At 30.3% G+C, this 26,515-nt stretch overlaps 1 protein-coding gene and 1 pseudogene across 1 annotated transcript; one reads left to right on the forward strand and one right to left on the reverse strand.

Annotated features, from left to right (window-relative positions):
• The first annotated feature begins 273 nt into the window (after positions 1-273).
• LOC139855093 (boron transporter 4-like) lies at positions 274-20,670 on the forward strand (annotated as a pseudogene).
• A 2,178-nt stretch (positions 20,671-22,848) lies between these two features.
• On the reverse strand, positions 22,849-23,475 carry LOC139855094 (protein ALP1-like). Its single transcript, XM_071844344.1, has one exon. It carries the CDS (start codon positions 23,473-23,475, stop codon positions 22,849-22,851), a length of 627 nt encoding a protein of 208 aa, XP_071700445.1.
• Positions 23,476-26,515: the final 3,040 nt, after the last annotated feature.

A 26,515-nucleotide genomic window follows, 5' to 3' on the forward strand; every position in this document is an offset into this window, starting at 1 on the left:
AAGTCATTAAAATTCCTTTATGGTCTTTTCAAATTGGATGTATTGAAGTAATTTTTTCAACTTCTTTCCAATCTTCGATGTTCTTATGAATCGCAACCCATCAGTTTTGATCGAAAAATTAGGGTTCCGTTTTTTCATCATCTTCATCAGAATCATCATCATCATCTTCATCATATCCTCAATCGATTAAGAGACGATTAAGAGATATGGAATTGAATCCGGGCGGCATCGGCATGATGATGAAGAATGGATAAATAATTCTAGGGTTCGATAATGGAACCGTCCAACAATGATGATGAAGAACGGCGATTTAGCGATCTTCTCTTGATTAAGGTGAGTTTCTTTGTTATGTCATATGTTCTGGAGCTAGGGTACTTACTTATATTAAGTTACATTGTGCACAACAAGTGTATAGTATAATAATTTGAGTGTTTATTTTAGATCTTGTGCTAATATTTCTTTTTACTTTTTTAATTTTTAAGGATATTGGCTCCAACTGCATATATCTTCTTTGCTTTTGGTCTGCCAGTAATTGCATTTGGTTAGTAGCTGAATAGGGATACAGGTAGTAACAACTCTATCATTATCTTTTTCATTTTCATTTAAATCAGTATTTTAAAAAAGTTTCTTGCTTTATTTGATATGATCTTCCATTGTGTGGTTTAGTATGGATTCAAATTTGTGGGTATCTAGATGTTAATTATTATTATTATTTGTTTGTTGGAGGGTAGATGGAACTTTAAGTTCGGTTGAAACGCTAACTTCTACTGCGATTTGTGGAATTATACATGCGATTTTCGGAATTATACATGCGATTTTCGGTGGGCAGCCTCTTCTAATATTAGGAGTTGCTGAACCTACTGTTATTATGTACAATTACTTGTATGATTTTGCCAAAGGAAGGCCAGAATTAGGGAAAGAATTGTTTCTAGCATGGGTTGAATGATATGCACACTTTACATTTTATTATTAATTAATAATTAAAAATATTATTAAGGATTTTTTTAACAACAAATTGTCGTTAAGGTGCATTAATGTGTTGTACAAAGCAGTTAATGTTGACTTTCACATGACGGTTATTAAAAAGTACAAGACTTTTTTGCATCTTAATAGCCCTAAGGGCCATCGTTAGAAAATTCTATTAATGAATATTGAGTTTATGTAATAACATGTTTACTAAACTATCTTTGTACTAGGGTCTATTTGTGGACTGCGATCATGTTGTGTATTCTTGCTGTACTAAATGCTTGCACACTCATCACACGGTTTACAAGGGTTGTAGCGGAGCTTTTCAACATGCTTATTTTCGTGCTTTTTATGCAAGAGGCTATTTGGGTACTCACACACATTTTTTCAATGTTTTCCCATTTTTCTTTTGTTTTACTAATTTGGGTTGTGTTTGAACAATAAGGAGTAATTAGTGAATTTCGTGTTCCAAAAGGAGAAAACAATACAGCAGAGCAGTACCAGTTTCAGTGGCTATATACGAACGGGCTACTTTGAAAGGACCCGTCCTAATCCATCTGGACAAAGTCCATAACGATTACAAAACGATTCACAATAGTTGATTACATCGTGAGGTACTTGACCTCTATATGATACATTTTACAAACACTGCATTCGTTTTTAAAAGACAAACTTTCATGACATCAAAAGTTACAGCATGCATACCATTTCATAATATATTTAGCTATAACTGACTTAATAATATTCTTGATGAACTCGACGACTCGAATGCAACGTCTTTTTGAAATATGCTATGAATGACTCCAAGTAATATCTTTAAAATGAGCAAATGCACGGCGGAAGATTTCTTTCATACCTGAGAATAAACATGCTTTAAAGTGTCAACCAAAAGGTTGGTGAGTTCATTAGTTTAACATAAATAATTATTTCATAATTTTAATAGACCACAAGATTTCATATTTCCATTTCCCATAAACATACGTCCCATGCACAGCGACAAAAATATCATTCATATGGATTGAACACCTGGTAACCGACATTCACAATATGTATATAAGAATATCCCCATCATTCCGGGATCCTCCTTCGGACATGATATAAATTTCGAAGTACTAAAGCATCCGGTACTTTGGATGGGGCTTGTTGGGCCCAATAGATCTATCTTTAGGATTCGCGTCAATTAGGGTGCCTGTTCCCTAATTCTTAGATTACCAGACTAAAAAGGGGCATATTCGGTTTAATAATCCAGCCATAGAATGTAGTTTTAAGTACTTGTGTCTATTTCGTCAAACATTTATAAAAACAGCGCATGTATTCTCAGTCCCAAAAATATATATTGCAAAAGCATTTAAAAAGGGAGTAATGAAACTCACGCATATAAATATTGTAAAACAGTTATTAAAGCATTTGCATGTATTCTCAGTCCCAAAAATATATATTGCAAAAGCATTTAAAAAGGGAGCAAATGAAACTCACGCATATAAATATTGTAAAACAGTTATGAAAGCATTTGCATGTATTCTCAGCCCAAAAACGTAAAGAGTAAAAGGGAGCAAATGAAACTCACCGTATTGTATTTTGTAGTAAAAATACATATAACGACATTGAACAACTAAACAATGCAAGGTTGGCCTCGAATTCACGAACCTATATCATTCGTATATATATATTAACACACGTAATTGTAATCGAATAATTATATATATATTTATTAGTCGTGATATAATTTTTATATTACTAATTTTGCTACTTCATTATATATTCATTTTATATATGAAAATATTTATATATTTAAATATGAGCATTAAATATATTTTTATATAATTAATCTTTTATTTACAAAGCACCAGTTATAATAGTACCAAAATAAGTATAATGATAATAAAAATAATTTTAATAGTACTAGTAAAAATAATGATAGTATTAATAATAGTTTTAACAAAATTATAGATTAAAAGACATGATACTTTTTATAATAGTTATGTTAATCTTTAATAATATAATACCGGTTATGATAATTATATTAATGAAAATGCTAATATTAATAATAATACTTGTGTCAATCCTAATAATATTAATATTTATAACATAATACCAATGATAATATTAATAATATTACTTTCTAATAATACTAGTAACAATAATAGTATTAGTAATAACAATAATAATAGTAATTATATTTGAAATTTTAATTAGGTTAATAATAACAAAAGGTAACTCTTATTAGTAATAATAATAATAATAATAACTACAATGCTACTCCTAATAATAATAATAATAATAATAATAATAATAATAATAATAATAATAATAATAATAATAATAATAATAATAATAATAATAATAAATTACTAATAATAATAATAAAAGGAAAGAGAACTACCTCTAGAAGTTTAAAAATAAAATATAAATAATCTGCGCAAGCCGGGACTCGAACCCGTGACCTCATGGAAACCCCAAAGATCTTCTAACCATTCTGCTGGCTCGTCACCTCTGTCTAAACCCAAACTCAAAAACATTTAAATCATCTTTTTCTGTTCCCTAATTCCTTCTCCATCACAAGGATCAAACCCATTTTAACATCTCATCATCTTCTTCATCATAATCACAGCATCATCATTATCATCTTGACATTATAATATCATCACCTAATTCTAACCGTCATCATCATCGCTAAATTATCATCACTAAAAGATCATAACATCATCATCATTTAACCCTCATCATTTTCGAATCTCATCTTCATAATCTATTCACGATCACCATCATCTTATCGTTTAATAACAGAAAAAAAAAATGACATCTGCAATGAACTCTTGCGATTCAGTTCTTAGTCTATTTAGAAAACCCAAGCTGGGTCATGGCTCAACCATTTAATCTCGACCCATAATGACCTCGGCCCAAGTATCCCTTACGGCCCAAGTAAGTTTTCGGTTTGTAAAAGAATAAAAAAAAAATTGCAGACAGAATTATAGCAGTCTAATTATTTAATTCACAAGTTGTACAAGTGACCAACTCCTTTATGTAATTGTCGGCCAATACTCAAAAGAAGTTCAATCATCAAATAACCTTATGGTTTATTTTATTCTCCTCATCACCTTTTCATCTTTTCGATGTATAAATAAAGAATAGAAACAATTTCGTGTATGGTGGTGGTTTGTGAGGGTTCTCGTTTTAAACAAAAAGGAGACAGAATCTCGAATAGGTTGCATGATATGGTGGTATGCCTGGTAGTTTTGAGGTTCGGCGCAAAACAGAAAAAGAAACGTACAGAAGAGAACGTAATAATAATAGCAGCAGGAAACATGTATGATCGTGTAGCAGTTAGCGGGTCCGATCGAATAAGAAGATGAAATTAATGATGTGATGGTTATGGTGATCGACTAGAACAGAATACCGTGAATTGTAGCAGCGATTGTAGGAGAAAGAAGAAGTGGGTTTCATTGAAGAGAGAGAGAAGAGAGAGAAAAGAAAGGTGTTGGTGTTCGATTGTGTTTGTGGTCGGAGATGGTGGAGGATGCCAGTGGTGAGTGGCAGTAGTGATAGATGAAACAAAGTGGTGGTTAAATCGTGTAACAATTGTAAGTAACAAGAAGACTTGTTTCGGATGACGGTGATTGAATACTTCATCAACTTTCAAACAAGCAAAATGGTGTTATGAGTGTTTGATCATATGAAGAAAAAAAATAAGGATAGAGAAATATAAATTGATTATGGTCAGGTTAATGTTTCGATGTAGTGGAACAAGTGTTTATTTGGGTGTGTGTTTGTATGTCATATGCATGTATGTAGGTATCATATATGTGTTAGCAGAATATAATTAAAGTTAATATCACTCAATTAACGTTTTGTTTGTTATCTTGATTGGTATGACCCAATTTAATCGAATCAAAGAACAAGCAGAAAACTCCAAACTACCCTAACAGAATTTGTCTGTTATCAGGACCACTTGGGATTTATTCGTACAGGTTTGCTATTATGAAACTAATTACAGCACATTTTGGATAACCATTAGAAACAGGATACAAAATTTTAGATAAAAAAAATATATATGTATTTTACCGTATGTATATATATATATATCCGTATTTGTATCTCTAACTATAATCTGTATTTTTGCATATGTCTATATAATTAATTTTAATTATAATCTGTAAGAATATCATTATTCATGTATTGTATTTATATCCAAATTTGTATAACTCTTTTATTTATGTAATTGTATTCATAGTTTATAGTTTATCTTATTAACAAACATATGTAGTAATACTAATGATAAAAATTCCTTTAATACTTTATAGGTAAAATAATATGGTTTTTAATACATTTAATAACAATAGTAATCTTAATACTAACAATAATAATTTTAATCATAATAATTAATAATATGATAACTTATACATAACAACTTTTATATATTTTTATATAATAACATTACTAATTCAAATAATAATATTAACATTTATATTGAAAGTAAGGTTAGTAATATAACTTTAATATTTTAGCTTGTACTTAGTCTTTATTATTAATATGGTGTAATAACATATGTTGAATATTTAATATTTATTTTATATTTATAATATACATACAACTTTAATTATGTATAGATTCATATATATATATATATATATAAATATATATATATATATATATATATATATATATATATATATATATATATATATATATATATATATATGGATATTTATTTTAATAGCGACTTCATTATTTTATTTACTACTTTACATATTCAACTCAATTGATTAAATTGTATTTTATTTTACATATTAAATTTTAAGTATGTTTCATTACTTCTAATTATTATACATCCTTACATTTTCATATATATATATATATATATATATATATTAATTTACAAATACATGTTCGTGAATTATCGGGAAAAGTCGGAGGGTAATGAATACATAAATATAGATTTCAAAACTTTCGAGACTCAACATTACAGGTTTTGCTTATCGTGTCGGAAACATATAAAGATTAAAGTTTAAATTTGGTCGGAAATTTCCAGGTCATCACAGTACCTACCCGTTAAAGAAATTTCGTCCCGAAATTTGAGTGAGGTGGTCATGGTTAACAATAAAAATGTTTTCATGACGAATATGAGTTGATAAATTGAGTTTTATCATCATTGAGTAATATGGATAAAATGATTCGATTAATCGAAGAGTACGAATGAAACTATCATGAGAGAGGTCCCAACGGGCATCGTCCACCTTCGCCCAAAAACTTGCCCAAATTTTTAGCCGTTAGTAGAAAGAAAAAAAAATTCCAACGGCTATCCCAAAGGTCACTTTTACACTATATAAACACCAACCATATACTTCATTTTATACACTCAAACATATATTTCTTTTATATTTCCACCTTTCTCAAAATCAAAATCAAACACTCCCATACTGCAAAATGTTAACACTTCCCCCAATGATTGTTTCATTCGATGTTCATTACGGAGGTGATTTTCGTAATCAAATGAAGGAATATAAGTGGGGCGACAATATTTCGTTTGAAGATATCGACATTCGTGATGTTGGTTTACAAGACTTGCTATCCTTTCTGAAGGAAAAAGTTCCGTGTGAATTCACGTCTGTGTTCTTTTATAAAGACGATTATGATGCGGATTGTAGGGCAAGTTTTCTATGTACCGATGATCAATGGTACTTTATAAAAGATACCATTGAAGATCGCGGTATACGCATTTCTTTGTATGCGGTTCTTGAAGATGAAGAGACGTTGGGTTATCGTTACCTCGATGAATCAGCTGAAGCAGCAGTTGAAGCATCAAGAGAAATACCGATGTCTCCAGAGTACCTCACGGATGGTGAAATGACTGATGAACGCTACTTTGCAGATGACAATTGACGATGACGAGTAGTTTGATTGTAATCTTTTAATTTTTAATTGTCGTGATGTTTTAATTCTTAATTATTGTAATTTCAGTGTTGTTGTCGAGTTTTATATCTTCCTTTATGTTTCGGAGCTCTTCGTCTTTTTAATCTCCTCTCGATCTCTAGTAAAACGAGTAATGGTCCAGAATTTGTAAGTATGGAGTTTCGAATGAATTTAATGTTATAATCAAGAAAGAACGTAATAGCACGATTTGATTCGTCAAATTACCAGAATCATTGAGAATAGAGCTATCAAGAATATACTTTCTTGATATGTTCAGAAGTTAATTAGAATGAAAGAGTTATGTAACATGACACATGATGGTGGTATGATCTACTGTGAACCATCATGTCCCATTAGAACTCAGCATGACTTACTGTAATATAATCACGTTGGCCAAGCGTCATTATATTATACTAACTCATGCATCAGTTCCCAACATTACTTCAATAACATTCATATTTTAAGCTTGAAAGTTCACAGAATATAGAAACTACAGTTTCTATATGATATAATACTGATACCACTAAGAGGTTAATGATTTCAGATAAGAATAGTTATGAAAATATCTTCAGAAATATGGAGGATATTTATAATGAAAGATACGATAATATCCTTGAATATCTAAGATCAGAGGATGATGGAGACTATTGTCCGCAAGGGTTTAGAGTCAGGAGCAAGATATTTGCTAAAGACTTCAGTAGACATTGAATCATTTATTTTCTTTGAAGTCAAACTTATTCTTTATGATTTGTCCACGGCTTTCTTCATAGTTTCGCATAATCTACTTTTCGGTACTAAATTTTCTATTGAATGTTTCCAATATAATGATACACAGGAAGCACGAAGAAGTATATAATTTTGGACGAGAATATTTATGAAAACATCCTCAGAAATATCGAAGATATTGATGATGATATTTTGGAATTTCTAAGTTCGATGCTTGATGGAGAAAGATTTTCTGTAAGATTTTAACATGACTTCGGAGCAAGATATTCTCTAAAGATTTCAACGGATCCAGAATTATCGGAATCCTTTGAATATAGGGTTTGGTCCTTGTATTTGTCCTTGGTCTCCTTCATGGGTAGCTCAATCTGTTTTTTTTTTCAATACCCAATTTTTTTTATCGAACGTTCCTAACACTCCTTTCTTTCTTATCAAACTTTTGGCCGTTTAGACCATTTACCAATTTTTTTTTTAATGCTTCGATATCTGAATCATCGGCTATCAATCCGACGTGATTTCAGGAGAATTGTGTTTTTAGATGATTAAACGCTGATGGTAATATGGTGACATATAAAAGGTTCTCCGGTAACAATAAAAGAGCATACATATAAATCAAAGTGATAATAAGGTTGTTTCGAACGAAAAGTCGAAGTTATCTTGCTGGAGCTGTGACAAAATTTGCTATTTTGAAGAAGAACAGCAAGGTTATTTTGGGTAATAATAACACTAAAGAAATTAGCACAGTTATGTGTTAAACGTTTACTCAGTTTCCGAGAGTTTTTCAAGTGCATAACTATATACATCAATCTTTTCTTTCGTAGATGAAGTGCGGTTGGTTCATCATATCAGTTGAGGTGTTTTCAAGAATCATGAAAGGTTTGAACGCATATTGTAATCGTCAAGATACAATTGAGGTTTAAGATGAAATCAAGTGGCAACTTGAAAAATTGTTTAGTTTCATATGTTATAATCAATATTTTAATTCATTTTTAATTGTCCACTGTTGGTAGTCCTCAGTCGATTAGTCCACTGTTAGCTAGGATTTTGTTAACGTGGATTCTTAACAAAATTTCTCATAGTTAATTTGTTTGTTTCTAACAAATTTTATACCGTCAAATGTTTTCTTCATTATGCCACTTGTCAATCTTGACTTGGATTCTGATTGGTCAAAATCTGAATATGAAATTGAACTTGGATGAAAATAGTTGTTCTTTGGTGAACGGATACGTATGTGTGAATTTGAGCAGTGTTGTTAATGACTGCTGAATCTGAATTGAAGAATGTACGGTGCAACTTATTAATGTGGAATCTATATATTCCTCGGGTATTACCTACCCATTAAAATATTTTCATCATTAACAGTTTGTACGAAAGAATTTTTAATCACAATCTTTATGAAAATATATATACATATGTATTTTCTTCAGATGTAATTATGGATTTAATGAGTCAATATAATATTAGACTCATTTGATTTTCGATTTAAGCTAGAATAAGTAATCTCTAAAAGTATTAGGATCCACATATTCTTCGCAGAATATTAATGAAGTTATGGATCAATACTTCATCGTTCATTGCTGTTGGTACTCCTTGGTATCTATGGTGCGTATGATGTTGATGTTCGTGGGATAGATTGTGAAATTTAGGCTTGGGATGCGGATGTTGTTGTTGGTGGTACTGTTGGTGCCGATAATGTTGCTGAAGCTGGTACATTTTGCACCATATTTTCCAAATTGATTACTCGAGCGCGAAGTTCGTTGACTTCTTCTATTACGCCGGGATGATTGGTTATTTGAATAAGTGGATGAATTAGGTTTAGAATTGTAGAAATTATGTAATCGTTGCGAGGTATCCTGGCGATGAGGGTGAAAATGGTGTTTCGGATAGGTTCGCCGGTAAGTGATTCAGATTCATCACCAAGAGGGAAATTCGGTGGGTGAAAAGGATCGCCTTCTTCTTGTCTCCATTGATTATGTCGACTACGAACCTATCAGATGAATTGATGATGGATGATTGGTTGATTCATTCTAGTTACGCTGCTTTCGGAGCTGGAGTGGGACTCCATATCGGAATCCGAGGGACTTGAACTAGTTGTGAGTTCCATTTCGTACAATTGAATAAAGAATTTTTCGATATGAAATGATTTTCGGATATCGGATGATATTATAATTACATAGAATATCTATGTATAGTACAGAAGATCTCGTAGATTACGAAGGGAATTAAGGAAACGTGTCAGATAAAGTCTACAGTAACAGATACGCTAAGATATGAATTTTTGTCTATACACTGTTCATGCAATCAATGCAGTAAGATGTGTCTAGACTAAGAATAATAAGCAAATGATTCCTTAAGAATGATAAGCAGGTAATTTTCGACACGAAATGATAAGCAAAACTTTTGACATGTAGACACGGTCGAAGTCCAGACTCACTAATGCATCTAAACAACTATCAGTTAGACACACTAATGCAAGACCTAGTTCGCTAAGACCACCGCTCTGATACCAACTGAAAGGACCCGTCCTAATCCATCTGGACAAAGTCCATATCGATTACAAAACGATTCACAATAGTTGATTACATCGCGAGGTACTTGACCTCTATATGATACATTTTACAAACACTGCATTCGTTTTTAAAAGACAAACTTTCATGACATCAAAAGTTACAGCATGCATACCATTTCATAATATATTTAGCTATAACTGACTTAATAATATTCTTGATGAACTCGATGACTCGAATGCAACGTCTTTTTGAAATATGCTATGAATGACTCCAAGTAATATCTTTAAAATGAGCAAATGCACAGCGGAAGATTTCTTTCATACCTGAGAATAAACATGCTTTAAAGTGTCAACCAAAAGGTTGGTGAGTTCATTAGTTTAACATAAATAATCATTTCATAATTTTAATAGACCACAAGATTTCATATTTCCATTTCCCATAAACATACGTCCCATGCATAGCGACAAAAATATCATTCATATGGATTGAACACCTGGTAACCGACATTCACAATATGTATATAAGAATATCCCCATCATTCCGGGATCCTCCTTCGGACATGATATAAATTTCGAAGTACTAAAGCATCCGGTACTTTGGATGGGGCTTGTTGGGCCCAATAGATCTATCTTTAGGATTCGCGTCAATTAGGGTGTCTGTTCCCTAATTCTTAGATTACCAGACTAAAAAGGGGCATATTCGGTTTAATAATCCAGCCATAGAATGTAGTTTTAAGTACTTGTGTCTATTTCGTCAAACATTTATAAAAACAGCGCATGTATTCTCAGTCCCAAAAATATATATTGCAAAAGCATTTAAAAAGGGAGTAATGAAACTCACGCATATAAATATTGTAAAACAGTTATTAAAGCATTTGCATGTATTCTCAGTCCCAAAAATATATATTGCAAAAGCATTTAAAAAGGGAGCAAATGAAACTCACGCATATAAATATTGTAAAACAGTTATGAAAGCATTTGCATGTATTCTCAGCCCAAAAACGTAAAGAGTAAAAGGGAGCAAATGAAACTCACCGTATTGTATTTTGTAGTAAAAATACATATAACGACATTGAACAACTAAACAATGCAAGGTTGGCCTCGGATTCACGAACCTATATCATTCGTATATATATATTAACACACGTAATTGTAATCGAATAATTATATATATATTTATTAGTCGTGATATAATTTTTATATTACTAATTTAGCTACTTCATTATATATTCATTTTATATATGAAAATATTTATATATTTAAATATGAGCATTAAATATATTTTTATATAATTAATCTTTTATTTACAAAGCACCAGTTATAATAGTACCAAAATAAGTATAATGATAATAAAAATAATTTTAATAGTACTAGTAAAAATAATGATAGTATTAATAATAGTTTTAACAAAATTATAGATTAAAAGACATGATACTTTTTATAATAGTTATGTTAATCTTTAATAATATAATACCGGTTATGATAATTATATTAATGAAAATGCTAATATTAATAATAATACTTGTGTCAATCCTAATAATATTAATATTTATAACATAATACCAATGATAATATTAATAATATTACTTTCTAATAATACTAGTAACAATAATAGTATTAGTAATAACAATAATAATAGTAATTATATTTGAAATTTTAATTAGGTTAATAATAACAAAAGGTAACTCTTATTAGTAATAATAATAATAATAACTACAATGCTACTCCTAATAATAATAATAATAATAATAATAATAATAATAATAATAATAATAATAAATTACTAATAATAATAATAAAAGGAAAGAGAACTACCTCTAGAAGTTTAAAAATAAAATATAAATAATCTGCGCAAGCCGGGACTCGAACCCGTGACCTCATGGAAACCCCAAAGATCTTCTAACCATTCTGCTGGCTCGTCACCTCTGTCTAAACCCAAACTCAAAAACATTTAAATCATCTTTTTCTGTTCCCTAATTCCTTCTCCATCACAAGGATCAAACCCATTTTAACATCTCATCATCTTCTTCATCATAATCACAGCATCATCATTATCATCTTGACATTATAATATCATCACCTAATTCTAACCGTCATCATCATCGCTAAATTATCATCACTAAAAGATCATAACATCATCATCATTTAACCCTCATCATTTTCGAATCTCATCTTCATAATCTATTCACGATCACCATCATCTTATCGTTTAATAACAGAAAAAAAAATGACATCTGCAATGAACTCTTGCGATTCAGTTCTTAGTCTATTTAGAAAACCCAAGCTGGGTCATGGCTCAACCATTTAATCTCGACCCATAATGACCTCGGCCCAAGTATCCCTTACGGCCCAAGTAAGTTTTCGGTTTGTAAAAGAATAAAAAAAAAATTGCAGACAGAATTATAGCAGTCTAATTATTTAATTCACAAGTTGTACAAGTGACCAACTCCTTTATGTAATTGTCGGCCAATACTCAAAAGAAGTTCAATCATCAAATAACCTTATGGTTTATTTTATTCTCCTCATCACCTTTTCATCTTTTCGATGTATAAATAAAGAATAGAAACAATTTCGTGTATGGTGGTGGTTTGTGAGGGTTCTCGTTTTAAACAAAAAGGAGACAGAATCTCGACTAGGTTGCATGATATGGTGGTATGCCTGGTAGTTTTGAGGTTCGACGCAAAACAGAAAAAGAAACGTACAGAAGAGAACGTAATAATAATAGCAGCAGGAAACATGTATGATCGTGTAGCAGTTAGCGGGTCCGATCGAATAAGAAGATGAAATTAATGATGTGATGGTTATGGTGATCGACTAGAACAGAATACCGTGAATTGTAGCAGCGATTGTAGGAGAAAGAAGAAGTGGGTTTCATTGAAGAGAGAGAGAAGAGAGAGAAAAGAAAGGTGTTGGTGTTCGATTGTGTTTGTGGTCGGAGATGGTGGAGGATGCCGGTGGTGAGTGGCAGTAGTGATAGATGAAACCAAGTGGTGGTTAAATCGTGTAACAATTGTAAGTAACAAGAAGACTTGTTTCGGATGACGGTGATCGAATACTTCATCAACTTTCAAACAAGCAAAATGGTGTTATGAGTGTTTGATCATATGAAGAAAAAAAATAAGGATAGAGAAATATAAATTGATTATGGTCAGGTTAATGTTTCGATGTAGTGGAACAAGTGTTTATTAGGGTGTGTGTTTGTATGTCATATGCATGTATGTAGGTATCATATATGTGTTAGCAGAATATAATTAAAGTTAATATCACTCAATTAACGTTTTGTTTGTTATCTTGATTGGTATGACCCAATTTAATCGAATCAAAGAACAAGCAGAAAACTCCAAACTACCCTAACAGAATTTGTCTGTTATCAGGACCACTTGGGATTTATTCGTACAGGTTTGCTATTATGAAACTAATTACAGCACATTTTGGATAACCATTAGAAACAGGATACAAAATTTTAGATAAAAAAAATATATATGTATTTTACCGTATGTATATATATATATCCGTATTTGTATCTCTAACTATAATCTGTATTTTTGCATATGTCTATATAATTAATTTTAATTATAATCTGTAAGAATATCATTATTCATGTATTGTATTTATATCCAAATTTATATAACTCTTTTATTTATGTAATTGTATTCATAGTTTATAGTTTATCTTATTAACAAACATATGTAGTAATACTAATGATAAAAATTCCTATAATACTTTATAGATATAATAATATGGTTTTTAATACATTTAATAACAATAGTAATCTTAAACAATAATAATTTTAATCATAATAATTAATAATATGATAACTTATACATAACAACTTTTATATATTTTTATATAATAACATTACTAATTCAAATAATAATATTAACATTTATATTGAAAGTAAGGTTAGTAATATAACTTTAATATTTTAGCTTGTACTTAGTCTTTATTATTAATATGGTGTAATAACATATGTTGAATATTTAATATTTATTTTATATTTATAATATACATACAACTTTAATTATGTATAGATTCATATATATATATATATATATATATATATATATATATATATATATATATGGATATTTATTTTAATAGCGACTTCATTATTTTATTTACTACTTTACATATTCAACTCAATTGATTAAATTGTATTTTATTTTACATATTAAATTTTAAGTATGTTTCATTACTTCTAATTATTATACATCCTTACATTTTCATATATATATATATATATATATATATATATATATATATATATATATATATATATATATATATATATATATATATATATATATATATATATATATATATATATATATATATATATATATATATATATATATATATATATATATATATATATATATATATATATATATATATATATATATATATATATATATATATATATATATATATATATATATATATATATATACATATATATATTAATTTACAAATACATGTTCGTGAATTATCGGGAAAAGTCGGAGGGTAATGAATACATAAATATAGATTTCAAAACTTTCGAGACTCAACATTACAGATTTTGCTTATCGTGTCGGAAACATATAAAGATTAAAGTTTAAATTTGGTCGGAAATTTCCAGGTCATCACATACTTGCAGTTATTTTTTCGTTTGGTATTCTTATCACTTATATGAAGAGTCGAGGTGCTAGGTCTTGGCGTTATGGTACAGGGTGGTTGCGAAGTTTTATAGTGGATTATGGGGTCCCACTTATGGTGTTGGTTTGGACCGCGTTATCTTGGCGTTATCTTATGTTTCAAGTGGGTTAGCTCAATGTCCCCAATGTAATTGAAAGGACCCGTTCATATACATTATAAACGATTCACAATAGTTGATTACATCGCGAGATATTTGACCTCTATATGATACGTTTTACAAACATTGCATTCGTTTTTAAAAGACAAACTTTCTTTACATCTAAAATTGACGGCATGCATACCATTTCATATTACATCCAACTATAATTGACTTAATATTAATCTTGATGAACTCAACGACTCGAATGCAACGTCTTTCAAAGTATGTCATGAATGACTCCAAGTAATATCCTTAAAATGAGCTAATGCACAGCGGAAGATTTCTTTAATACCTGAGAATAAACATGCTTTAAAGTGTCAACCAAAAGGTTGGTGAGTTCATTAGTTTATCATAATCAATCATTTTCGTAATAGTAATAGACCACAAGATTTCTGTTTATAAATATATGTACACTCGCAAGTGTATAAAAGTATTCTATAAGTTGTAGGCACCCGGTAACAAGCCTTAACGTTCATGTTTTACCCTCTGAAGTACACCAGATCAGGTGTGTTTAATATAACCTCGAAGTACTAAAGCATCCCATAGTCAGGATGGGGTTTGTCAGGCCCAATAGATCTATCTTTAGGATTCGCGCCTACCGTACATAGACAAGTAGTTTAATGTTACCAAGCTAAGGGTATATTTCTGGTTTAAACCCACGTAGAATTAGTTTTAGTACTTGTGCCTATTTCGTAAAACATTTATAAAAACAGCGCATGTATTCTCAGTCCCAAAAATATATATTGCAAAAGCAATTAAAAAGGGAGCAAATGAAACTCACAATACTGTATTTCGTAGCAATTATGTATATGACGGAACTGAACAAGTGCAGGGTTTGTCTCGGATTCACGAACCTATATTAAGTATATATATTTATATGTTGGTCAATATCTGTCTAACAATTTAGGTCAAGACGTAGTGTATCGCAATCCTAATGCTCGAGACCGACATGCAAAAGTCAACAAAAGTCAACTTGACCCAAAATGACTTCCAAAATCTATACATGTTTATTATATAACTTATATATAGTCGTTTTATATATTTAAATATATTTATCAGATCTTATTATACTAAATAATACAAGTCATTTATTAATAAATAAAAATTTATATTTAAATTCATATATGATAAAAAATATACTTTTATATATCTCAAGTAATAAAATTTATAAAATTCACTTGATATCATAAAAATATAGTGGTATGTATTATTAATGTAATTATATTACGTGTGTTAAAAATATCTTTGTACGCATATTTATTTGATTAAATAATATTGATAATAATAATAATGATACAAATAATAAAATGATAGTTTCAATAAAAATATTAATTTTTAGTAATAAAGATAATTTTAGTAATAACATCAACTGATAACAATTATAATAATAGTTTTAATAATAATATTAAAATTAATAATAATTCAGTTGGCCATATCTTTTAATCCGTTCATCGAACCCACACGATTTCTAAATAAAAAGTTATTAATTTTTCTTTAGCTTTTTAACGACATGCATATCATATACCTTATCTCAGTAGCATATGTATCAAATTCGTGATTTATCATAAACTATTTAACGACGAAACTAAGCATACAAACATGCATAATCATATATACTCGAGCACTAGTCAGGGATACACTATGAATATAAAAAAAATAAGATATGAATGCTCACGTATCAATATTGTGATTCAATATTGCAGGAAAGTACGTAGACGCAACGAAAATGATAAACGTTAGGTTTACCTCACGAGCAATACCCTCGAACCATACTTATAACCTCCATAGCTATAACCCATAATTTCCTTAGCTCTATCCCGTTTGAAAACTTATTTTGAAATCGTCTGAATATAACTCCGTCGTAGTATTTTATGTATACTAATAATATCTTGAAATAATACTAAGTAAATATATATATGTAATTCGATTGAGAGAGTTTAGAGAAATATATTTTCAAGTTTCTATGAAATAATGAAACCTATTGAATTCTATTTATAATAGATTTTTGAATTATTAAAGTGAATTATTAAAGTATGAATTATTAAAGTGAATTATTAAAGTATGAATTATTAAAGTGAATTATTAAAGTATGAATTATTAAAGTGAATTATTAAAGTATGAATTATTAAAGTGAATTATTAAAGTATGAATTATTAAAGTATGAGTTATTAAAGTATGAATTATTAAAGTGAATTATTAAAGTTAAAGTAAAGTAAAAGTAAAGTAAAAGTAAAGTAAATGTAAAGTTAAAGTATAGTAAAAGTATAAAACTATGTACGAATAATACGCGAATAAATATATTTAATATTAATTTAAATCGTTATATCATAAAACATTTTAGAAAAGTAGAATTATATATATTCATAATAGGTTTCAAGTTTTTAAATTACAGTCTGTTGGTGAAGCATGGGATAAAGTCCAAAGGTTTAATAAACGTATGAAATCATCTTAATGAAAAATGTCGAGTTACTTAACTTGTCGATATCCAACATCTAAGTTATTTACACTCCACATTCTTACTTATAGATCACTTTACCATTTTCCGAATATTGTCAAAAAGAATAGATTTCTTTAATCACAGTGGACCTCATAACATTGGCCCATAATCATATCATCATGTATCTGATAATTCAATCATTTGATATTATCTCTTAATTCTATCGATAAATATATCGAAACAAATACGTTCATGTAAAGTATCATATATAAAATACTTTGTTAATGTTTTCAGTTATTATATATTATATATACATATCTATATACACATAATTGTTAGTGAATCGTCAAACACGGTCAAAAGGTAATTGATTACATGAATGTAGTTCAAAACTTTTTGAGATTCAACATTACAAATTCTGCTTATCGTGTCAGAAACATATAAAGGTTAGGTTTAAATTTGGTCGGAAATTTCCGGGTCGTCACAGTAATAAACTTATACTTCTTCAAAAAAAGTCCAAACCAAAGGTTATGGATGATATTCCATATGTAAGTGGTGATCCATTTAAAGACACTACCAGCCCTTCCATTTTACATCCTTATCAAGATGCTGATGTACTATTAAAGTGTTCTTTATTGCATTTTCAAAATAGGTTGCTTATTGTACTGAATTATTATATGTAGATGTATAGATATATTTTTAAGATGGCAACTATATAACAGGAATTGTTAATATCTGATTGGATCTTTGGATATGATATTTGCAAATACTTGCAGGTTTTGTAGCTGAATATGTTCGACATGGACAATGAACAGGCAACATACAATACTAAGACATATGTTTCATACTGAAAGGTAATTGTGCTTTTGTGCAATAAATTTGGTCTCTATTAATTTTGTGCGTAAATGAATAGTTGTATTGAAACAACTTTTCTTATGCCTTTGTTATTCACGTATTTTTGTTTGAAGTTTATGTAAATTGTGTTATTGTGTTCATACATTGATCCAATGAAATAATTTATCCCTTATCATATTCAGAAGTTCGATGTTGAAGAACTATCCTGAAATGTTTGATTTGTAAACTGTAAATCCTTGATTCCTTATTTTGAAATCATGTTCACAGTTTATTTTGAAGCACTTAAAAGCTTTAAAAAGAAGTTTTAAATAGAAATCTTAATCTTAATTGACGTTTGTTTAGTTTGATGGTTTTTGATTTTGATGTATCTATTTAAATATAATTGTGAGCCCATTCGTTTGTTTTAATGATCTTTGCTTGATTTTCATGGCCACTTTTATCTATATATCCCTTAAAACAATAATACTCCGTATTAGTTAGCTGCATATTAATATTTGCTAGCTTTCTATTCTGCTCTGTACCACACAGTCAACATGGTTCAACCACAAATACATTACTACTCCATTGGTACTCAACCTCAATCTAATGAATCTTACTTTATTTCTACATCTTCTTTTTGATCTCCATCATAACGCGTGTTTTCAGGTAATTACAAAACTATTAGGTTGATCAAATGCTTTCATTTTCATAACTCCATATTTGTCTACTAATTTAACGTTTTGTTATCTAATTATTGAAGTTTTTACACTTAGACTTTGAAAACTCTCGATTTCAATATAGGAAGATCAAGGTTTGTGTTTGGGGTTTTATGTTTTAATATAATTCTCTTGATAGTTTATTGAGACATGTGCTTATTGCTCCTAATATAATTGTATATGTGCTAAACGTTATCTTATACCAAGCCATCCGAACTTCCTCATGATGTCTCAAACGCAACTTTTTTTCCTCTACCTTGGGAGGCTGGTTCGTTATCCCATTGGACCGTCATCAAGGTATAAAAGTGTTCCCTAAATAAACTTTGTGAAAGATACATTTGAGTTACAGGTGGAAATTTCAACCCATTTAATATTGAATTGGTTGTGTAAATGGGTCAAACGTATAATGTTTATTCTAGCCTAAAGGAAACGGGTCAAATGGGTGAACACATATTCGAATCTAATGCATAGAAGTAATAAAACCTCCAAAATCATATTTTATGGAATAATTCAATCTTTTTGGTGATCATACTACTTTGTATATAAAATATAGGAATTTTGGATAAAAAGTGTTTCTCACCAACACAAACTGTCCCAACCAATACCAAAATCACCCATTTGGACCAACCTGTCCATTTACTACAACTGTGTATAAGCTTCCTAATGTTGAATACCATTTTGTGAACATTTTAATTGGATAATGATAGAAAACGAAACTGTAATCTGACTACATGATATGGTAAAGGTTCTAGCACTTCACGTTTTTAGTGCCATAGTACCAGCTATGATGATAACAGCCTTGTACTTTTTCGATCATGGTGTAGCTGCACAAATGGCCCAACAGAAAGAATTCAATCTTACAAACCCGTCTGCATATCATTACGATGTGTTTTTGCTTGGGCTCATGATACATTTCTAAAATTTACATTCCTTCACAAATATTTGTATTATTAGTTCTTTTTTGCTAATTTTGTATCCCAAAAATCCACCTTTATTACTTCAGACTTTAATGTGTGGTTTAATTGGCATCCCACCTTTCTCCCATAATCACCTATGCACACACGGAATCTTTCGGTTCTCAAAAGGCATGTCAGACACACATATTTTATTTTTTATTTAATTTTTTTTGAACAGTAACACGCATAAATAAAGTTGATACATTCCGGTGACACTATTTAACTTTAATTAATTGAATTTTTTTTAATGATAGATGATGCGAAAGAATATGGTTAAGTGTGCAAAGGAAGGCATAAAGTTGGAAGCAAGCAACTCAGAAATCTTTTGCAGGATGCATGATGTTTTCGTTGAAATGGAACCACATTCAAATGTATGTTCTATTTTAATAATATCATTAATCTTTTTAAATTGTATTTTAAAATATTACTCTTATTTAGTTGAGTAAATTTTTTTGTTTGCAGAGTGTTGTTGATATGGAGTTGGAGAACTTAAAAGAAGTTGTAATGAACGGTGACGATGGTGGAGACACGAAGGAAAATTTGATCCCGAAAGGCATATCGGGGCTTACTTGCCTGTTCGAGTTAACGAGCAACGTGTTACTATTCTGCCGTAATCGATTATGGTAGGATTTGCAGTTTTCGCTATTCCTGCTATCAGAATGATACCAACCTCAGTTCTATGGGGATATTTTGCTTACATGTCGATCGATAGTCTACCTGGCAATCAATTTTGGGAGCGATTGTTGCTCTTTAAAATCCCTGTTGGTCGACGTTTCAAGTAAGACCATCTTCTTATTTTCTTATATAGTTCATACATCATAATAATAATAACAATAATAATTTCATAAATGAGAGTTACTTCATATTTTACTATTTTCTTTACTCTATATTCAAAACACATATTTTACTAAAATTCCCAAAGTTTTAATAACTATCAAAAATGAGAGTTACTTCATTCTAAACGTTTTAACTCTGTTACGTTTATAGATCCTGGAAAAAAAAATGTTTGTCTGCATATAAAGCAAGGGAGAGCCCAAAACATCACGTGGTCATACACTATAATGAATCTTATAAGAAATGGGTAGGAATATCAATTGTTCAAGGAAAATTAATGCTATGTCAAGGATGGCAAGACATTGTTTCGGATCTAAACATCAATTGTGGAGATTGTCTCATTTTTTATGTCATCAATGAACTTAATATAGAGCTACTAATATATAAACAAGATGACTGTGAATATTCATCAATACACAATCATGTGATGCCTGCAATGGTTCAACCATATGAACTACAACAAGAAGTTACTGATTCGAATTGCGAAATATTAATACCAATGGGCAAGGTTGAAAAAGACGCGAGACGGGGCCGAAACAGTAGCGACCTCAAAACGTTGCAACGGAAAAAACGGGGCCGAGACGGGGTCGAAACGGATGTTGACAAATGTTGACTTTTCTATATATAAATATATATTTATACATATTTTAGAGCTAAAAAACCTTCGTTGACAAGTTTGTACCTATAATTGCTATTAGCGTTAATATAATACAAAATGCAATACTAAACTAAGTCAATTTTGATTGATTTGACCGACTTATGACCGATTTTGACAGAATTTAGACTTTTGACCAGCGTTGACCCAATTTTTCCTACATTTGACCTGACTTTTGACCATTGACCGGCTTATAAGAAAACGGGGCGGGGTCAAAACAGTTTAGTCACCAAAACGCCGCAACGGACGTCGCAACGGACGCAACAGACGCCGTTTACAACAGTGCCAAGGGGTAATGTTTTAGTGAGTCTAATTACTTAATTTAATATCACATTATTTTTTATTAATATCTATTATTAGATAATAATGTGTGTGCTTAACGTAATCAAATTAATTGTTGCTCCTATAATTAGATTTCTGTAACTGTATTTTGTGTTTGTAGCGTCTGCCAAACAAAATGATGTTACTTCCGGGTCTACGAAGTGGTAAAAGAGTTTCATGCTTCAATATGGAGAAAGTTAAGTACAAATGGAAGTTGAAACAAGAGAAGTAGAAAAAAAAACTAAATCTATGTGTGTCTTATGGATTTAAGCAATTCAAACAAGAAAATCTACTAAAGCCAGGCACAAACTGCTTATTCAAGTACAAGTACAACGAACGTGCTTTTTATCTTTTAAATGTTTTTATTTTAACATTAACGAAAACTTGTGTTGCGAACATTTATATGATAAACATATTTGAAAGGTTTTACTTGTATTTATTATGTGTTCTCTTCAAATTATACGTACAACTTTTAGTTAGAAAATGTCCGAAAAAAACAAAATTTTCTCGGATGAGTACCCGTCCAACGGACGGGCTCATAAATCTAGTTTTCAACATATATAACAGCCGGCACGAATGAACAGTACTCGCTACAGTAAAAAAATTTTTTTTCCTTAAACAAACTTCGGTTAGTAGGCTCAAATTTTCTGGCCCAACGAAGTGGGCCAACGGCCACTTCCTAGTTAAGGATATTAGGGTAATTAGCAACATTAACTGTTGGTTAAATCCTTAAATGATGTCATTTGGAATTTAAATGGCTAGGATTGAAAGTTACTATGTCCATCTAAAGGCTAGGATTTTGCCATGTAGGATTTTTTAAAATTATATATAATCATAATAGTTTTCTTAGACCACAGATATTGGTGATTGTGACGTGGAGTGGGTGAGATGCACTTTTTGGGGAAAAACTGTGACTGGGACAATGACATTTTGGGGGGAGTTGTAATGGGGAGCTTTTGTCATGGTAAGACTGTGACGTGGCATTTTCTTTTTCTTTTTTTTAATTGTTTTTAAATTATTTTTGATTTTGTTTAATATAAAATATAAAATAAATTAGACAAAAGTACATTAATTATTTAAAAAAAACATTACAATTAAAAAAAATACACGCAAAAAAAAAAACATTACAATACATTATTAAAAAAAAACACTAGTTATGCATCGAGCGAAAGTTTGGCGGGAGGTTCCAAATATGAGCCGTTAAATCTTCACGAAGTTGATCGTGCACATCTCGATCGCGAATCTCTTTCTCTCGTGATCGAAGATCTTTGACCCTTCTCCGAATATTGCGACGAGGCCGGTTTTCGGGTTTATCTAACCATTCTTGTTCCCAAGTACTTAACGCAAACCCGTTATCTTCTTGTATCATGTTGTGCATAACAATACAACTATACATTATCCTTCTCATCTTATTAACACTCATAACTCGTGCCGGTGTTTTTAAAATCGCAAACCGACCTTGTAAAACACCAAATGTACGCTCAACATCCTTTCTAGCACTCGATTGAAATTTAGTAAATTTTTTTCTAGGCTCTTCAATAGGAGTCGTATACCCCTTTATTAGTGTTGTCCAATCGGGATATATCCCGTCCGCCAAGTAGTAACCAAAGGGATACTGGTTTCCGTTTACTTCAAACGGTGAAGGTGCGGCTCTATCCTTACGAAGGGAATCAAACAACGGAGAATGATTTAACACATTAATGTCATTGTTTGAACCCGCCATCCCAAAAAACGCATGCCATATCCACATATCGTATGAAGCAACCGCTTCAAGCATGATCGTCGAGTGACCGTGATCACCTCTGTGATGGCCCCGTCAAAACACTTAACGGCTCCGTCACTTGGTCCCACAGCTTGATCGAACTTAAATGAATTTAACAAACAATATTGCATTCTTTTATTTCAAAAGTTTTCCAAAAGGAAAGCATACCAAAATATGTAGTTTAAAAGTAACCCAACATATTAATTAACCAAAGTTGACACAAAACACTGTCAACAAACCCACAATTTAAATTATCCAAAATCAGAATGCAAGCTTAAGTTTCATAAATTGTTTCATTAACATCTGCCCAAATGCATGCAGACTCTTCTAAACACAGCGAAAGCATCACATAAACTCAAGTACCTGTGAAAACATGCGAGTAAACTGTCAACACAAAGGTTGAGTGAATTATAGGTTTAAATAATTGAATAAACTTTAGACCACAAGATTTAAAAATGTTAGAAAATATTAAACATTATTCCATTATTAATGAGCCACCTGGTAACCACTTAACCCTTTATTTACCCTTGCCAAACACAATAATAATATACACTGGACAGTGTATCTACAATAAAATACGAAGTACTAAATATTCCGATTATAAATTGCTAGCGCGACTAGCTCGAAATGGGGTTGTCAAACCCGATAGATCTATCTGTAGGATTCACGTTCACCGGTAGAAACCAATGATTACAGTTACCAGACTAGGGAATATTTTTGTCCAACTCACAATGAATAATTTAAATTTAATTGTCACTTGTGTCTAAACGTAAAATAAAATGCATGTAATCACATCCCAAAAATATACTTTGAAAAGTATGTAAAATCGGGACTATAACTCACCTTAATAGTAACGAAGTAACCAACACAAATAAGCGAACATCAAATGGAGTACAGTGATCAGGAATGATCACAATGCCGACCTATAAATAAAGCAGATCGATATAAATAACTAACTTAGGTCAAGTCTTAGTATGATAGCTATTGTGCATGTTGCAAGTAGACATAGAACAATACTCAATATGCATTGGTTTGATCGGAACAGCTTACGGACACACACTTTCTATTATTAGGAAGTTTCTATTTTTAGAAGGTTTCCATTTTTGGAAAGTTTCTATTTTTGAAAAGTTTCCAAATTTAGAAAGTTGCTATTTTAGGAAAGTTTATAAGTTAGGAAAGTTTCCTTAATTAGAAAGTCAACAAAAGTCAACTAAAAGTCAAAGTCAACTCAAAAGTCAACCTTGGTCAAACATAGTCAAAGTTAATTTTAAAAGTGTAAGTTGTAAATATAATGTAAGTTATAATGTTTATTAAAGTTAAATATGTCTAATTATGTCATAACATAAGTTTAAATGATATAATTAATATAACATAAGTATTTAATTAATTAATTAAATATTAGTCATAATATAAGTATTATTAATTAATAATAAATTTTAAATCATATCATAAGTATTATTAATTAATAATGAAATATTAATCATATCATAAGTTTCTAATTATAATTATTAAATCATAAGTATTTAATAATTAAATTATAAATAAATAATAACTAAGCCTTATAATAAATAAATAATTAATTAATCCTTATTATAAGTCTTATTATAATAATCTCATAATATAAGTTTAATACTTATCATAAGTATTTTCCATTAATAATAAAAGTATTATTAATCATAAGTTTAATTAAAATGTTAATTAAATCATAAGTAATAATTAAATGATATAATAAATATATATCATAAGTCTTAAAATTTAATAATTACTTTTTATATCATAAGTAATTAAATGATAATGAAATTCATTATTTATATCATAAGTTTAATAATTATTCATAAGTTTAAATCAAAAGTTCGTCGGGTAGAGGACGATTAGTAGAACGCGTTGGTGTTAATTAATCCTTGATCCAAGCTTTAAAATTGGTTGATGATGATGATCTTGGGGATGGGATTGGCGATGGAAAGGGGAGAAGAAAAAGAGGGAGAGATCAAATTAGATATTAGGTTTAGTAGTGTAATTGTGAAATGAAATAAATTTTACAAAAATGAAAATTAAGTGGGAGTATACTCCCCTCCATCCAATCGGCCAAAACTAGGGGTGGGGTGGGCCTCACTTGGCCCATCTCACTTAGTTGTTGATTTACATATAGCCCGAAAGCCCGAACGAAACCCGAAACGCGAAAACACGCTTACGCGATTAAAAATCCGGAGAGATAACATTTACGCAACGAAAAATAAATATAAATACTATATATAATAATATGATCTTAAAATATCATATTTAAAATAATTAGGATTTAAATATCCCAAAAACTCGACCGTTGGTTTGAAAACCGAAAAGATTCGCCGGATAGTAATTCGCGACACGTAGAAACGTATAACTCAAAATATGAATACACATATTCACGTAACACATAATAATTAATATATATATTATTATAAAAATAATCATATAGGTCATAGAAATGACGTGGCACAAATAACAGTTAACGGTCGTTAAATAATTAACGGTAAAAGATAACGGAAAAAGTAGGGTCGTGACAGGACCTTCCCGTTACGGAAATTTCGTCCCGAAATTTAAGCAGGTGCAGGGGTTGACTCAGCATCTGGGAACAAATGCGGGTACTTCTGCTTCATCTGATCTTCACGCTCCCAAGTGAACTCGGGACCGCGTCTGGCATTCCATCTAAGCCGGACAATAGGAATTCGGCAGAGTCTTAACTTCTCGATCCATAATTTCAACAGGCTCCTCAATAAAATGTAGTTGCTTATCCACATGAAGTTCCTCCAGTAGAATAGTCTTATCGGCCTCGGCCAAACACTTCTTCAGATTTGATACATGAAAGACATCGTGAACAGCACTGAGTTCTTGCGGCAACTTCAAACGATAAGCCAACGGTCCAACTCTCTCAATGATCTCAAACGGTCCAACAAAACGAGGACTCAACTTTCCTCTTTTACCAAAATGTATCAAACCTTTCCAAGGTGAAACCTTTAACATAACACGATCACCAACTTGAAATTTCACATCTTTCCTTCCCTTATCAGCATAACTC

This window comes from Rutidosis leptorrhynchoides, chromosome 6 (assembly GCF_046630445.1).
Source record: "Rutidosis leptorrhynchoides isolate AG116_Rl617_1_P2 chromosome 6, CSIRO_AGI_Rlap_v1, whole genome shotgun sequence".
Classification (NCBI taxonomy): Eukaryota; Viridiplantae; Streptophyta; class Magnoliopsida; order Asterales; family Asteraceae; genus Rutidosis; species Rutidosis leptorrhynchoides.